Below are 16944 nucleotides of genomic sequence, written 5' to 3' on the forward strand. Positions count from 1 at the left end.
TGAAGATCTAACCAAGAAGTCCAACATTATCCAGGATATGGAGGAAAAGTTGAGGCTCGAGAAAATTTCGAAACGAGTGCGATTCAGCGACAAGGTTCAGATCAAATTTATCGAAGGTAGGCGTACGGCACGAGGCTCCCGTGGAACGCACGGAAAAAAGGACACTGAGCTGCTATTCTCCAGCACGTATGACGAGAGACGTGAGCGCTGGGCGCGCAATCAGGTCAACGATCTAACGTCCCACCACGAGACCATCCTCAAGAAGGTGTTATGACAGGGAGCCGCCAACACAACCTCCAGACACTGCAAGGCTCGCATGGGCTTATCATAAATCTTGTCCTTCATGTAGCTGCAAAAATGGAAAAATGGAAAACTGCACACATTCGGTTCAATTCGTTCAATTCGGTTCACTCACCTTCTTAGTGAGCTCAAATCGACTTCCGATTCCTGCGTCTTCCTGAGCTCCACAGTGTAATTCAAGGTACGGCCGTGGCGATCTGTTACCTGGACGACAAGAGGACAAGAGGACAAGAGGCAAGTTTCACTTCAAAAGCACATCAAACTCAGCGAAATATACAACACTTACCTTCATTTCTTGGCCCTGGGGGCTGCATTTTAGTTTCACAACTGAGTAGCACGATCCACGTCCATCATATGCGGCAATCGCACCGCCCAAATGTTCAACTCTGTACTGCTCAAAAGCCTGACGATAGAACTTCTTAGGACATACTGACGTGATCTTCACATCGTACTGATAGGCCACCGCAGGCATTTTATCCAAGTTAACTTCGAGATAATTAACAGATACTTGACCTGGTTTTCCCAAAGTTCCACGTTTCATGGTGCCTGCTGGGAGTGGCGGCACCACTTTTTGGGTCTGAGGGAGCAGATTCTGCAGAGGCTGCAGAGGCAGACCTCGGTTCTGGGCTCTTGGCCATTTTGGGAGTTCGTCTTGCGGTTTTGGTGGACCATAGAACTGGGAGCCTCCTTGGTGTTGTTCATTGTGGCCCTGAAGACGCCGTTGTACTGTCTGCTGTTGCTGGTTCTGTTTTTCTATAGGATCGCGGTGTTGTCCGCGCTGTTGTGGAAGTTGCTGCTGCCGCTGCTGCTGCTGCTTTCCGCCCCAGCCTTCCCCGGCCTTATCGCGCCTCTTCTGACACCTCTGTGTCTGCCATTCTCCTTGCTCCTCTTCCTGCTTCTGCTTCTGCAAGCCAGAGGCGGCAGGACCTCCATACGGAGGGTGAGTAACCTTGTCTCCTTCCGCAGACGCACCTGTAGCTAAGATTCGTGAAGAAGAGTGGAATAATTAATGGTAAGTAATCGATACACGGACCTGCGGTAACAAATCTAAAGCAAAACAAAATACCCTCAATGGACCGCGATTTATCAAGGTCACGGTTATTTTCTAACTAAATTTCAAAGCTTCATTGCTACCCACTTGAAATGGAAACCATCAAGTATGCCTTGGAGTAAAATGTCAAAATATTTTTTTGTTAAATTCGAACGAATTATCGCCCTCTAGAGGTAGCTTTCTGATAGAAACATAACTAATTAAAACAAAATGAAAAGTCGCGATTCATCTAGGGGTCTACTGCTATTTGGCTACATTCTGAGCAACGTATTTGGAGGCCGTATATGGCACATTCACAGAACACAGAACACAGAACTCAGGAAGGTCCAACTCATTGAAATTGCAACTCATTCCTCCCAAAACGTACATCTTAAAAGTAAACAACGTACAGCCAGGGTCGAAACAATCCTTCACTTACCTTTTAGTTGATGCTCTTGGAGGGGCTTGCCGAAGTACCGCTTGATGGTTGGTTTGCTTGGTTTTTCGGCATTCGGTTTATATTCTAATCGGAATAAATGTATTTTATTAAACAAATTCGCATGGGTACTTTTTACTTTTCACTTTCAGGTTATGTATTTCACTCACTATTTTCCTTTCCCATTTTTATATTTTTATTTTTGTTGAATTTTATATCTGTTCCCGACGACTGAATTGTTTCGAATGACTGCAATATTTATTTCCTGTTTTCTGATGCCAAACTTTTTACTCGAAATATGTTTGACGTATAGCACTGTGCTGTGTGATCGATTCTAATAATCTACAACAGCAGCTGCTTATTATTTTAGTGAAAATCGAACAAAATATTTGACTCCATTGATTTCCACTAAGGAAAGGAGTGAAATCTTTCATGCACATGTCAATCCACACAAAATTGTTTCATCAGAGGTTCTGCTATTTTTCATGCGCTCAAGCAAGTAAATTATTTCAAATGTGTAAACTTTTAATAGCACGTCTGTCTTCTTCTTCTGTGTGTTGGCATATCGATACTTGGCGAGGACAAGTATCGATATATCGAGTACATTGGTATTTCTTATAATACTATCGATGAGTAACTCTTAAAATATTAGTTTAATATATATTAAAATAATATCGACGCTGACCGGGCAGCAGTAATTTTGAAAACCCTCATGCAATATACGAATGTAATAAACTTTAATATTTATGTGCATATGTATGTACATAAGATATTTTATAATTGAATTAGAAAATGTATGGGTATTGTCCATGAGAGTATTCAAGGTGCGACCCGCATCTAAATTTGTACTTTGCAGATTCCCGTCGGAAAGCGCGCGATTGACAATTGATTTGAAATATATGTAAAACCAATTCCATTTATATTTATGCATATTTATTTAAGTATATATATATTTTTTCTTATATTGTATATTTAGATATGTACATCATTGTTTTAGTTATAATAAACAAAAATATAAATATAATATAATATAAATATAAACAAAACGTCGAAAACCGACGGCCCTTGCATAATTTTTATAATTTCTAATCAACCTGCTTAAAATGATGAAATAAATGTGTAATTATATTATTGTAATATTTTATATTTTGTGGTATAAATCAAACAAATAACAGCTTTTATTTTGTTTCCCGCGCCCTAGTGTACCATACCCCCACCCCCTGCCCATTCTTCATTTATTTTGTGGCGGTAGGTCAGTCCATCAAAAGACCCGAAACAAGAACCAAACTCAAATTTCAGTTCTAGCGGCCAGCAATAGTAAACACACACACGCAAAGTACGTGAGAATGCATGTGCACCCATACACTAAAACATGCTGGTGGCAAAACAGATCAGACCTGAGAGAGTTCAAATTTGAATTTTTTAAAATCTGAAAAAACATACAATCACATATTTTTGTCGAGACATATTGCGTGTGTACTAACACATGCAAAGATGTTCTCTCTGCGCTCTCTCTCTCATGATGACGTCACTCTGGGGTACGGATAGCGCAAGCCGGTGTGTGACACTTTCGTTGTATGAACTGGCACATCTATATACTGTATGGTTAGTGCTAATATTCAAATCTTATAAACTAATATTCATATCTTACAAATGATTGACCAATTTCAATCGATACAATTTAAATGCAATCGAAATTAATTCGCGGTGCAGTCAAAATAGTCAATAAATAAACCGTATTTTCCCTCAATTGAGATCATTCTTTCCTCTCTCGCTTAGTCTTAACTAGTACTTTCTTTCAACTTGTGAAGAAACAGGAGTAGCACCGTCCCCTGTAGGGACAGCCCAGAGGGCATTATTACGAGTATTTCATTAACAGTTATCCCTTGACATATCCATGTTTCTTTGATCACCCCCTGTTGGTGGGTGGCTACGAAAATAGACTAAGCAGACTATTTAATTAGCCAGATTGTAAAATGAACCAAAACCGGAATCAGCTCCAGAGAATCGCCAAGAGCATCACCAGCAATGGGCCTACCTCAACATGACAAAGCGGCAGCACAAAGTCACCTCAAACAGGGGAAATCACGCTACGTTACGCCACACAGAGTGGGGAAATAACGAAACGACAATACCACGAAAGCTCGACGATCGCTCTCACGCCCACGTCATACCGCCAGAGCAGCCGGTGCCAAGAGAGCCGGGCGACTATATTAAAAGAGCCAGCATGGATAGAGGGAGAAGGGAATACCGACCCTCTCACACCCGCAAGCAGAGGCCAGCAGCAGAAAGCTACAAAATAGCAGAGCGGCATAAAGGCTGCAAAGAAGGGAAAAGCGTGCCCTGGCACGTACTATCCCGGGCCAGGCTCAGGAGGGATTTTCGAACTCGCAAGTGGGACGGTTGGACCAACCAGGACTTCAAGCGGCGGACGAAGCGACCCGTTCAGCACACACGTCGCCGTAGCGCCGGCTACTGCGTAGCTCTGGTCGACAGCTCTGGTATACAGCTACAACGTAGAGTAGAGTAGAGTAGAGTGAGTAGAGTGTGCCCCTCACATGATGATAATGATAAAATATTCAATTGATAAAGAATAATTATATTTGAATTGAATTACTATAGGCATATAGGCAGAAGTGAAGCTGTTTTCTGATGCCTACACGAAGTACATAGGATTCGTCTTCATGAAGTCTGGAACAATCAAACGCTTTGCGTACTCCTCCTGTGGAGAACGGAACATGGTGGAGCTGGAAGAAAAGCGGTCAAGATATTAGTCAAGACGTTATCAGAACGAATATATGAAACAATAATAGTATTAATATCGCACCCAGTGAGGTAGACACGTCCACGTGCCGCAGCCAAATGTGCCAAATATGCCGGAGCCGGATAAGACACTGCGCGGTTGCAACGAGGAAACATGTGACAAAGATTGAATGTCAATTGCTGCAGTACATCAATATCCAAGTTGCCCGTATTCTCAATTACGCTGTAACGCGTCGGCTTGGCCGTCCCCTGATTCGCCTGATGGCTGACCATGAAGAACTCCATCTCATTGGGATGGACAATGGTGCGATCGACGACGGTTCCCGGATCGACATTGTTCAACTGGTTGTATTGCGATGGAGCTCCGCTCGGAAAGAAGCGCGTATGATGCCGCTTAACTACAATGACGCAGCAAATCTTGGGTTTAATGTGCATCTGAAAGGCGAACGGTCGAGTAGCGATTGAAAATGACAACAAAATCTGGATGCAACGGATGCAACGGATGCAACGGTACCTTGCAGCAGGCCGCAGTAATTCCTCTCAACTCTTCACTTTTGATCTTGGGGTACTGACAATCGCCGACACCATCACGGTAATAGATGATGTGCTCGGGATAGGATTTCCGGAACTGATAATAAACACGCAAGTGCTCCAGGGTTATCGACTCCATGTCCTCGATCTCCTCCAGGGTAGAGCGTTGCAAGCGATATTGCATGTTATATGAAGCCCCGAATGGATCATGGGAGGCGGCAACACCCACCACACTGGGCATCTCCCACTGATCGGGCGACGGATGAGTCACATCGGCACCCAAAAACATTGCGTTCTTTAACAGACAGCGCGGGTCATCCCTTAGCTTGTGATTAATACCGTTCAACTTGGAATTGACCTTAAGTAGAACGTTACCAATACACTGCGGGTTGCATTTACGCTCGACTGTGATCTGCTTGAGGCATTGCGTGAGAATGCCGTGCTTCAGCTCAGCCTTTTGCTTGACGACATCATAAGAGCGCCCGACATTTGGTATAATAACGAACACCAAATCAAATTGATTTCTTTTGAAATCGTGGAAATGAGCATCTAGTTCACGTTCGTCCTTGTAATTCCGTTTGTCGGCTTTGGTATCCAGGCACAGATTGACGGTGCGACTCTGCTGAAGAACCTGCGACGAAAATTAGTCGGTCTAGGATCGGATCTGTTTGAAATGCTGCAATGCTGCAATGCTGAAAAACTTACCATCTTCTGAAGCTCGTCCACATACTGGTAGTTAATCTTACCGTAGAGTATGGCCCACTTATGTGGCTTCGGCTTGGGTTCAAAGAATTGCATCCGATCCATGCGCCACGAACCGTTCCTCACCGAAGCCAAATTGTTGTTTTTGTACTCAATCTGAGGCGCATTGAGCGTGCGTGTATTCACGACGATGAAGTCAGTGCCCAGGCGTATGCCAAAGTGGCTGATGGTCGGGTCTAAATTGTGCTTGAAATATTCCAGTAGGCGGACGATCTTGGCCTTCCTCTCGTTGGTTGACGTGGCAGCAAACTTAAGTATGGCCGCCACCCGAGCAGCAGTATCCTTGCGCTGCGATACGATACAGATACAGATACAGATAAAACAAATAAAAGCAGGAAACGCAGAATGATTTGGAGTGAAGGGAAGCTCCCCGCTGGGAGCTTGGAGATTTTTAACTCACCTTCATTGTCTGTCTATCGTCAATGCGACATAGTTCGATAGGCAAATAAATGTGTTTCAACGGCGGCCCAACATGCAAGCAGAGAAGGTTCGGAAACCTTAAATCATACTCCCGAGACTTGAAGTACTTTGCAACGGTCGTTTCTTTCCCATCCAGCTCAAATGTCTGAGTGCTAGCCGGAGCCTTGGAAAGCCCGTTGACTCTGAAGACGCGAGGGGCGCTGCCAAAGCAGGCAGGCGGGTCGTAAATTATATTAATGTCATTTAGGAATGACTCAATATCAGAACGCCTGTAGTCAAGATTTGTGCTTTTGTCAATTTTCTGCCTCTGATACTGCTCTATATAGTCAATGATCGACATGGCCTTCGGAAAGGCCTTGTGTGATATGTCCACATTAACAAACGGGCGATCGCCAAGCACGAATGTTTGATAGAGCCCAACCAGAGCTTCGTAGCCGTCTTTAAGATCAAAGGTGTTTCCGGGATCAGACCCTTTGAAGAAGGAGCGACCGGCGCGTCTAGCGGTGTTATGACAGGGAGCCGCCAACACAACCTCCAGACACTGCAAGGCTCGCATGGGCTTATCATAAATCTTGTCCTTCATGTAGCTGCAAAAATGGAAAAATGGAAAACTGCACACATTCGGTTCAATTCGTTCAATTCGGTTCACTCACCTTCTTAGTGAGCTCAAATCGACTTCCGAGTCCTGTGTCTTCCTGAGCTCCACAGTGTAATTCAAGGTACGGCCGTGGCGATCTGTTACCTGGACGACAAGAGGACAAGAGGACAAGAGGCAAGTTTCACTTCAAAAGCACATCAAACTCAGCGAAATATACAACACTTACCTTCATTTCTTGGCCCTGGGGGCTGCATTTTAGTTTCACAACTGAGTAGCACGATCCACGTCCATCATATGCGGCAATCGCACCGCCCAAATGTTCAACTCTGTACTGCTCAAAAGCCTGACGATAGAACTTCTTAGGACATACTGACGTGATCTTCACATCGTACTGATAGGCCACCGCAGGCATTTTATCCAAGTTAACTTCGAGATAATTAACAGATACTTGACCTGGTTTTCCCAAAGTTCCACGTTTCATGGTGCCTGCTGGGAGTGGCGGCACCACTTTTTGGGTCTGAGGGAGCAGATTCTGCAGAGGCTGCAGAGGCAGACCTCGGTTCTGGGCTCTTGGCCATTTTGGGAGTTCGTCTTGCGGTTTTGGTGGACCATAGAACTGGGAGCCTCCTTGGTGTTGTTCATTGTGGCCCTGAAGACGCCGTTGTACTGTCTGCTGTTGCTGGTTCTGTTTTTCTATAGGATCGCGGTGTTGTCCGCGCTGTTGTGGAAGTTGCTGCTGCTGCTGCTGCTGCTTTCCGCCCCAGCCTTCCCCGGCCTTATCGCGCCTCTTCTGACACCTCTGTGTCTGCCATTCTCCTTGCTCCTCTTCCTGCTTCTGCTTCTGCTTCTGCAAGCCAGAGGCGGCAGGACCTCCATACGGAGGGTGAGTAACCTTGTCTCCTTCCGCAGACGCACCTGTAGCTAAGATTCGTGAAGAAGAGTGGAATAATTAATGGTAAGTAATCGATACACGGACCTGCGGTAACAAATCTAAAGCAAAACACAATACCCTCAATGGACCGCGATTTATCAAGGTCACGGTTATTTTCTAACTAAATTTCAAAGCTTCATTGCTACCCACTTGAAATGGAAACCATCAAGTAGGCCTTTGAGTAAAATGTCAAAATTTACTAAATATTTATACCCGATACTCAAAATGAGTATTGGGGTATATTAGATTTGTGGTAAAAGTGGATGTGTGTAACGTCCAGAAGGAATCGTTTCCGACCCCATAAAGTATATATATTCTTGATCAGCATCAATAGCCGAGTCGATTGAGCCATGTCTGTCTGTCCGTCTGTCCGTCTGTCCGTCCGTCCGTCCGTCCGTCTGTCCGTCTGTCCGTCCCCTTCAGCGCCTAATGCTCAAAGACTATAAGAGCTAGAGCAACGATGTTTTGGATCCAGACTTCTGTGATATGTCACTGCTCCAAAAATATTTCAAAACTTTGCCCCGCCCACTTCCGCCCCCACAAAGGGCGAAAATCTGTGGCATCCACAATTTCGACGATACGAGAAAACTAAAAACGCAGAATCGTAGAAGATGACTATATCTTCTAGAGTGCAAAATCTGAACCAGATCGTATAATTATTACAGCCACTCACTCTTTCTCGCTCTGTCTCACTCTAACACACAGGTTTCATGGTCGGTTTTGCCAATTGCAAAATATGAGCTCAAGGATCTCAGAACCTATAAAAGCCAGAGCAACCAAATTTGGTATCCACACTCCTGTGATATCGGACCTTGACCGTTTCATGTCCAAATTTCGCCACACCCCCTTCCGCCCCCGCAAAGCACGAAAATCTGAGGCAACCACAAATCTCAGAGACTATTAAGGCTAGAGTAACCAAATTTGGTACACACACTCCTTTAAGATGTCACTATAAAACGTATATCTCAGAATTTCGCCCCACCCCCATCCGCCCCCACAAAGGACGAAAATCTGTTGCATCCACAATATTGCAGATTTGAGAAAACTAAAAACGCAGAATCAGAGATAATGACCATATCTATTAGATTGCTGAATCTGGATCAGATCAGATCATTTTTATAGCCAAAAGGAACAAATCAATTTGCAGTGGCTACGCAGCGCCCGACGTCACGCTCAGACTGATTTTCTGTCTCTCTCGCACGCACTCTTTGTCGTGTCGTTCAATATTAGCGGCGTCTGCCGGAGGAGAGTCATACTGACTTAGTATCGGGTATAACCGTAGAGTTGCGGTGTCCGCAGCAACTCACAACGTTCCACCTCGTTTTTTGTTAAATTCGAACGAAATATCGCGCTCTAGAGGTAGCTTTCTGATAGAAACATACCTAATTAAAACAAAAACGAAAAGTCGCGATTCATCTAGGGGTCTACTGCTATTTGGCTACATTCTGAGCAACGTATTTGGAGGCCGTATATGGCACATTCACAGAACACAGAACACAGAACTCAGGAAGGTGCAACTCATTGAAATTGCAACTCATTCCTCCCAAAACGTACATCTTAAAAGTAAACAACGTACAGCCAGGGTCGAAACAATCCTTCACTTACCTTTTAGTTGATGCTCTTGGAGGGGCTTGCCGAAGTACCGCTTGATGGTTGGTTTGCTTGGTTTTTCGGCATTCGGTTTATATTCTAATCGGAATAAATGTATTTTATTAAACAAATTCGCATGGGTACTTTTTACTTTTCACTTTTCACTTTCAGGTTATGTATTTCACTCACTATTTTCCTTTCCCATTTTTATATTTTTATTTTTGTTGAATTTTATATCTGTTCCCGACGACTGAATTGTTTCGAATGACTGCAATATTTATTTCCTGTTTTCTGATGCCAAACTTTTTACTCGAAATATGTTTGACGTATAGCACTGTGCTGTGTGATCGATTCGAATAGTCTTGTGGTCGAATCTGGTAGTAAATGATTAATTTTCATTTGGTGTGCAGTTTCAACTATCCTAGAAATTCTCTAAATAACATTTTGTATACCGGGTACTCGAAGAGTTTAGGGATACGTAGGCTGCTATTTATATTTCAGACCTAACAATAAAAAAAAATGAACTTATGTGCTGGAAAATGGGGTTATTTATTTTTGTAATATTTTCCATGAAGGCCTTTGGGGCCCTTTGATCTCTTTAAAACATCCATACGTCTATTGCTGATTTTGCCGTTCTCCACGCTGCTGTAGGGCGCCAGAAGTGGCGGAGTTTGTGGATGGAGTGGGAGTGGCCGTGGGCGGAGCTGGGACTCCAGTGAGTTGATTAGGTCTGTACTGACCGCCGGTACAACAGCAGTTGCTTATTATTTTATTGAAAAACGAACAAAGTGCATCGCTTAGAACTGAAGGGCAGAGTACAACTTTACGGGGAGTCACTTCAAGAGTTCGCGACAGACATAGAGCGACTCTCACACCTGACTTATAATGATGCCCCCACCGACTTTCTGGAGAGATGCAAAGTCAATGGTTTTATAGACCGTATCAAGGATTTAGACACACGCCGCGCAATGCTACTGATCCAGAGAAAGCGTAGGAGGAAGGGTTCAGTCAACCATTGACCTGTGAAACATCACTATTGATATGCTGTCCGTCACCAAAAGTGCCCACTGTACAAGCTGAAGTGATTAATGGTATTCGACCGGAAACAACCCAATGACAAGGAGAACTCGAAGAACGTCATGGATGGAAACGAGCTGTTACTAACTTTGGACACAGGTGAATCTCATTCTATAATCAAGAGAGGTACTTAATACTTACAGGAAATGTAGAGCCTCTGAACGGCTACAGGTGATGAGGTGATGAAAAAATATCTTAGAATTGCACATATGAGAATTTCTGCTCTGGTAAAAAGCGGACAATCTTTGGTGAAAGGATCGAGGAAGAAGGACTACAGCTCAATCCAGAGAAATGCAAATTTTTCCATCTAGTCATCTAGTACATACAGAAGTACTGATTAAGACAAACTACTGTGTCACAAGAAGAGGACTATAAGTACCATAAGTACTATACTACCACCTGCAACAATTTCAACAGTTCAAGGGTCCAGAAGAACAGATCGCCTAATCGATAAGGCGGTTGAATGTTCACGGTCTGAACTTAAACAAAGCATAATAGACATTCAACCAATGAATGCTCTTCCTGCAGATGAGTCGACAGATGACGAAGTCCGTAAATATCAAAAAGACGATGAGGACCTCGCAGTACTTATACATAGAGGGCCAAGAACATAATAGCAGGCCAACTCGGGATGAGATGACAAATAAAAGTCCTGTTGCAAAGGCATATTGGGCTCAGTGGATTGAACCTCTAAAACAGACGTCTATACCGAATTCGGGAAGCCATAAACGATTTATTGGTATTACCAAAGAAACGAAACAGAGCAGTCATTGAAGAATACCACAATGGCGGTAGTGGTGCACACTTGGGCTTTAGTAGGAAAAATGCAAAGCGAAACTAAACGAAATACATCTCGAGAGACTGGCACCGGGACGAAAAACCTATAGTTTAATGAAAATAGTCTGTCGAGCTCGAAAGAGCTGGCGAAAGAGAGACGTATGTATATTCAAAGGTACTAATACTAATACTAGTACCAATAGTTCATAGCACATTATTGACCAATTGCTTTCAAACTGTGCTCTACTCGCGCAAATCGGCAGTTTGCCACCCGGAAAAAACACAGCACTCGGACTGAACACATGTTCAACATTGCCAGCCCGTTCGAATCATTTGAATTTATTCAGACAGGTGGTAGGGCCGAAAACGAGTGACAACGGAATCATGTTCGCCGGCTTGATAGGCGCTCTGATAGATCGCCAACATTTTACTAAAGAATAGCTTTGAATAAAACCATTAGTTATTTGATTTTAAAACTTTTTTTGTTTATTTTTAAGTTCTTTGTTGTTTTTTTTTTTGTCTTCTAATATGTATATTTTCTCTTCTTTTCTGGTGTTTTTTTTTGTGTTTTGGAAAGAAAAGAAAAGTACCTAACAAAATTTGTGTTTTTATTTACTTACAAAAATTAAATTACAATTATAAAGAGGTTGTGGTTTTTTCTGTTGGGTTTCTCTTTCCGTGTTTATTTGTTGTTGCTTCTTTATACAATTTCATGATTTGTTGGTTTTTTGTTGCTTTTAATGGTTTAGTTTAACTTCTAGGCGAGAGTTTAAATAGGTAAAATAGGTATTTATGTACTTGTAGTTGACTCTGTTAAGTGGTTTGCTTGTGGGATGATTTGGCTTCTAGTATGAACAAACTGCTATTGGGCCCATGTTGTGTTGTGTGTTGGTGTGTTGGTGTATTGGTGTTTATAGCTTAAATTGTATAACAATAACAAATTATTATGGTACAATAGTTTTAGCTTTAATAATAATAATTTAAAAATCAATCCATGCAGGCCAATGAACAAATTACAGAAGAGACAACGGCTGAGTAGAGAGAAGGGGGGGGTTTCATGCGTAACTAAAAACTGTTTTAAGGGGGAGTTCTTCAGAGAGAAGTGGGGCCCAAGTTGTGTGTCTTCTTAATCTTCTTGCTCTGTTGGAAATTTTGAGGCAAATTTCAACATTCTTATTTTTTTTACAATTTGAAATTGATTTTCATTTTATTGTTTAGGTTCTATATATATATAGATTTTATATATATTACTAGGTTTGTTTTCTTTTTAAAAATTATGTGTGTGTGTGGTGTTTTTGTTTTTTTAGTAATTTACAGACAGTTCTAGTTCGAAATAGGTTCCTGGATGAGAGTAGGAAGTATTCGAACTTATATAAACGTGTATATCGTGTTGCCTATTCTTATACCGCTTATTCCTGATTCTCCTTCTTGCATATTTGTTTAAAGGCTAAAATTGAAATGTTGGTTTTTATAAAATGTTTGCTTATTTTTCTTTTGTGAGGCTGAGTTTTCTTCGTAGAGTAGGTTTTTTTTTTTGCTTAAATTAGTTTTGGGTTATAAATTTAAATGTATAACTTTACGCTTAAAACTTTACACACAACTTAGTTTCATTAAGTTTGCTGATTTTTGTTTTCTCTTATATATTTTGTTTTTTTTTTTGTGTTTTGTAGTTTTTGCAATTTATATAATTTAATAATAAATTTGTAATGTGCTGGTTTTGTTTTTGCTTTTTTCTTTTGTTTGCCATTTTTTGTATATAATTTTAAATTATAAACACCCCCAGAATCCCAGAATTTTGTATATATATTTTATGATATATATGTGTGTTTGTGTGTGTGTGTGGGGATGTGTCTCCTCTTAGGGTTCGTAGGGTTCGGAACCGAAGTCAAACAGACGATCGATACCCTCGTTTGCATTGAGCGCATACGGATACTCATTATCATCCGGCGGATTGATGGACACAAAGGCCATATCATGGCTGAAGTCTGTAAAGAAAAGTTGTATGTAAATATCAGAACTTATTTCAATGCGATTTCGGTTCCCTTCAGTATATTCAGTATTAACACATATATAGACAGAGAGATAGAGTAGATATAGCGAGGCGAGGCGAGGCGATGCGAGAGATGTTGTGGATGCATGTTTGAAATTCACGCCAGAGCTGAATCTCATGGTGCTACAAAATTTCAATCGCAAAATTAACAATTGGCCCTGGAAATGGTCAGTGTTGTCAGTGCAGACCCACGAGAATTCAGTTCCAAAATGAATTTGACACGAGGACGATATATATTTCAGACGAGGCGTCGGGATTTTTTCAACGATACATATATACAAATTTATACACAAATATTATCACATTTGTTTCTTTTTTTTTAAGTGTTTTTTGTTGGGATATGAATAGAATGAATGTACATATGTGTATGTGTGCGTGCGAGTGAATTTATGGGATGTGGAATGTATGTTAAAAAAGAAAGAATAAAAAAAAAAATGCAAATTACAACCAAAAACTCTTTATAGTACATATATGCATTACTATAACCATTTCTCAGATATAGATTATTGTTTAAGAACCATTTTACCCAAACAAATTATGAAAACCAAAATGTTTCAATTTTGAACTGATTCTCGTTGGCCAAAATTTTGTTTGCAATCAACAAAAATAAAACAAAAACTTAAAACTCGTACGAAAATGTTTTTGGAATTTGGGATAGGGTTTTGAGGTTACTTAAGTATAAACTTCACTTCTTTCACTTTTAAATAAAAAACTTTGGAATTCACTTTCACTTTTAAATGTTTTTTGCGGGCTATTCACTCATGTTGGTTGGAGAGTTCACGCTCAGCAAGAACTCAGACTGTGATGTGGCTAAATGTCACGCAGGTCACAGAATAAGTTCTTGACAAGAGGGCCTCAAATCGAGTGTTGAACGTATAGCGGTGTGTGATGCACTCACAGTTACTGTTAACGCTACAGATTTCTCTCTCACTGTTAAACAGATCTCACCACTGTACACCATAAGTTAACTTTACAGAGAGTCGTTCCCTCAACTGTTAATAGAAACTAATGTTATTTACATTTAACAGTACAGAGAGAGAGGAAAGACAGAAATGTTGTTGCTTTTGCTGTTGCTGCTGTTACTGTTGCCTCATGTGATGAATGATGTACATGAATGAGCGAGCGCACGAGCAAGCACGAACACAAAGTTTACATCGCATGACGATGACAGCTGTTCTTGTGGGTTTGCAGGTGGTAGGGTGGCTTTGGTGTGGGGGGTTGTACTTACAGTCCGGGCCCATTTCATTGAAGAAAGCATCGAGGCCCTGAAGCGTAACATTGCTACTGTTGTTGCTCGCATCGCAGTCACCCATACTGGGCGGCAGAGGCAGGTTATGGCGATTTTGGATGTATAGCTGTTGATGATCCGCACTGGCGCCAGCGCCGGACAGGTTGCCGCCATAGCTGCCGCTGCCGCTGCCGCTGTGGCTCCCCTCGTTCCCAGCCACTGCCGCGAACTGCATATGCAGGGAGCCCATTGCCGAGGAGGAGGAGGAGGAAGATGCTGATGCTGTCGCTGCATCTCGGTTTGTGGCTGCTGCTGTTTCTGTTGTGGCGGCTGCATCTTCCATTGCACAATTATACATAGGCACATCGCTACGTCGTTGCTGGTGCTGTGGCTGTTGCTGTTGCTGTTGCTGCTGCTGTTGCTGCTGTTGCTGATGATGGTGGTGCGGTGGAGGTGGAGGAGGTGGCTGACTGCTCCTGCTGCCGTAGCCTATTGTGGGAGGTTGGGAACTGCTGCTGTTATGACTATTAAGCGTAGTGGTTGCTGTGGTTGTTGCTGTGGGATGTCCCGCGGCAATTGCAGCTTCTGCTGCCGCCCGACGCCTTGTCGTGGGCGTGGTGGGAGAGGATTCGGTTAAGCTGCTAAACAGCTGCTGGATGGAGTTATGCAGCTGATGTTGATGCTGTTGCTGGCCGTACGGATGGCTGCGCACCACCGGATGGGTGAGCGTAGGCACCAGCTGTTGAAGCTCCGCTTCCACATCATCGTCTTCGGTTTGCTGGTTCTGAGGATGATGCTGCTGCTGCTGCTGCTGCTGGGCCATCGCAATATCACAAATGTTATTATATTCAGGCTGGGAGGATTGCTGTGCAGCGGCGGCGGCCTCAATCGATTTGCTGAGGTTACGCTGGGCCGAGCGATATGGTGTGGGACCTGTGTAGGAAAATATTAGCTCTGAGTGTGGTTGTCGTGTCCAAAGGGAGTGGATATATCCTTACCTAACCCCTTCGTGCTTATTGCATCTATATTGTTGAAGAGCGGATCGTTCAGTCGCTGGCCGGTCAGATGGTGCAGTCGTGTCGATGTTGCGGTACGCACACACCCGGCACCCGGTGCCCCCAAGTAACCAGCGCCCGAGGCGATTGGCGAATTCTCCGGCGAATTGTCATGGCAGAGGAAGACATTGATCTCCCCGTTCTCGGCCTTCACATAAATCTCACGCGGCAACTTTGTGTTGGGCAACTGCAAAAAGGAGGAAAGAAATTATTGCAATTATTAAGAGTTTCTACACAACAAAAACAAAAAAAAAACAACGAGAAACTAACAGATCTTTCTGGTAGTCGATGGGCGGTACCCAGGGAGGGGGGACTACAATTTTAAGCGGTCGCCGACCGAACCGATCCATAGCGTAAGAGAAAAGAAATACAAATGAAGCTCGAGAATGAGAATGAGCAACTTTTTTTTTGTTGCCTCTCGAGTATTTTTAGAAATGATATTTTGCTTTTGCTTTTGCTTTTGCTTTGCGCCTTTTCTCTTCTTTCTTCGTCTCTTCTTTTCCACATTTTTTTTTAGTTTTATTGAATTCTTTTTTGGCAACTAAAAGCGCTGCCAGATTGTTGCAAACAGACAGAATGTTTTAACCCAACTTTTTAGCGAATTATGCTGGGGCCTGGCCTCCGTGGAGCAGAGGTATAGTTCGAGTTCATTAAACAGTTCAAGGCGAGCGGAAACATTAAGCATTTAATATGTATATTTATAAATAGTGCTGAATCCCAAAAGATTCAGGAGAAACACACTCTCTCTCTCTCTCTCTCTATCTCTCTTGGCAGGGCAGGGCAGAATACAAAATTTACTTGATATCAAAATGTAGGCGCTGGGAGGCTGGTGGTTGTGGGGTGTACCCTCCTACCTCCCTGTGCGTGTTCCATTTCTCGCCATTTCTCGCTGTGTCGCGTCGTTGCCGCCCGTCTGCTGCCGTGTGGGCTTGCGACGGGAGTCTATAAATAAGCGCCACGTTTAATGGCATGCAGACGCTAAGAAGAAGCACACACTGCCCCCTACAACAAGAGAAAACTCTGACGTCGTTTGCAGTCTGTGTGGTATACAGGAACTACATATATTACGCCAAATCGCCCAACTAAATACAAAATATATTGCCTTCTTTCTCTGCTATATTGCAGTAGGAATAAGTTTTGGGGCGATTTTCAATTGGGACTGGAAATCGGTTGACAATCGCAACTGTTTTTCACTTCAGTGCTCATTGAAGGTTACCAAATGTATAAAAATCATTACTTAATCTAATTCCTTCAAAGGCAGCTTTGAAATACTTTTATTGAAAATCGTATCGCATTTCTCGAATTTCCATCTATCACGGCTTGGTCGGTAGAGCTTTCATACCTTCTGCTTTGTTTTGCTTCTTGCTTTGTTTGAATGAATTATAAAGAATTATAA

At 42.7% G+C, this 16944-nt stretch overlaps 4 protein-coding genes across 9 annotated transcripts in view; 1 reads left to right on the forward strand and 3 right to left on the reverse strand.

The window, feature by feature from the left end:
• Positions 1-82: 82 nt before the first annotated feature.
• On the reverse strand, positions 83-2309 carry LOC6897742 (protein argonaute-2-like). Its single transcript, XM_002137812.3, has 5 exons — positions 1937-2309; positions 1770-1853; positions 587-1278; positions 416-504; positions 83-349 (listed from the first exon to the last, which is right to left on the reverse strand). The coding sequence occupies exons 1-5, from the start codon at positions 1950-1952 to the stop codon at positions 220-222; spliced, it is 1011 nt and encodes a 336-aa protein (XP_002137848.2). The 5' UTR covers positions 1953-2309; the 3' UTR covers positions 83-219.
• A 1443-nt stretch (positions 2310-3752) lies between these two features.
• Positions 3753-4802, forward strand: LOC117183213 (uncharacterized). The gene is made up of 2 exons (XM_033376954.1): positions 3753-4267; positions 4389-4802. Exons 1-2 carry the CDS (start codon positions 3811-3813, stop codon positions 4394-4396), a joined length of 465 nt encoding a protein of 154 aa, XP_033232845.1. The 5' UTR covers positions 3753-3810; the 3' UTR covers positions 4397-4802.
• Positions 4345-9705, reverse strand: LOC26532128 (protein argonaute-2). The gene is made up of 9 exons (XM_015182522.2): positions 9551-9705; positions 9377-9460; positions 7067-7761; positions 6896-6984; positions 6223-6829; positions 5766-6110; positions 5044-5691; positions 4594-4964; positions 4345-4513 (listed from the first exon to the last, which is right to left on the reverse strand). Exons 1-9 carry the CDS (start codon positions 9564-9566, stop codon positions 4423-4425), a joined length of 2946 nt encoding a protein of 981 aa, XP_015038008.2. The 5' UTR covers positions 9567-9705; the 3' UTR covers positions 4345-4422.
• Positions 9706-13048: 3343 nt separating this feature from the next.
• The window catches only part of E2f1 (E2F transcription factor 1), a 41362-nt gene continuing 37466 nt past the window's right edge, over positions 13049-16944 (reverse strand). For all 6 annotated transcript variants that reach the window (XM_015182523.2, XM_033377214.1, XM_033377216.1 and 3 more), the window contains 3 exons: positions 15492-15735; positions 14494-15426; positions 13049-13200 (listed from right to left, as the gene is read on the reverse strand). In XM_015182523.2, the coding sequence (XP_015038009.2) occupies positions 13073-13200; positions 14494-15426; positions 15492-15735 (1305 nt within the window). In that variant the 3' untranslated portion in view covers positions 13049-13072. The remainder of the gene's footprint in view (positions 13201-14493; positions 15427-15491; positions 15736-16944) is intronic.

Source organism: Drosophila pseudoobscura, chromosome 2 (genome assembly GCF_009870125.1).
Source record: "Drosophila pseudoobscura strain MV-25-SWS-2005 chromosome 2, UCI_Dpse_MV25, whole genome shotgun sequence".
Lineage (NCBI taxonomy): Eukaryota > Metazoa > Arthropoda > Insecta > Diptera > Drosophilidae > Drosophila > Drosophila pseudoobscura.

Coding starts and splice junctions, on each gene's coding strand:
- LOC6897742 (XM_002137812.3), bottom strand. Junction 1,279..1,769: donor CCAAGAGCATCAACTAAAAG/GTAAGTGAAGGA, acceptor CACGAATCTTAG/CTACAGGTGCGTCTGCGGAA. Junction 505..586: donor CCCAGGGCCAAGAAATGAAG/GTAAGTGTTGTA, acceptor CTTGTCGTCCAG/GTAACAGATCGCCACGGCCG.
- LOC117183213 (XM_033376954.1), top strand. CDS start 3,811: ATGACAAAGCGGCAGCACAAAGTCACCTCAAACAGGGGAAATCACGCT.
- LOC26532128 (XM_015182522.2), bottom strand. Junction 7,762..9,376: donor CCAAGAGCATCAACTAAAAG/GTAAGTGAAGGA, acceptor CACGAATCTTAG/CTACAGGTGCGTCTGCGGAA. Junction 4,514..4,593: donor GGACGTGTCTACCTCACTGG/GTGCGATATTAA, acceptor CTTTTCTTCCAG/CTCCACCATGTTCCGTTCTC.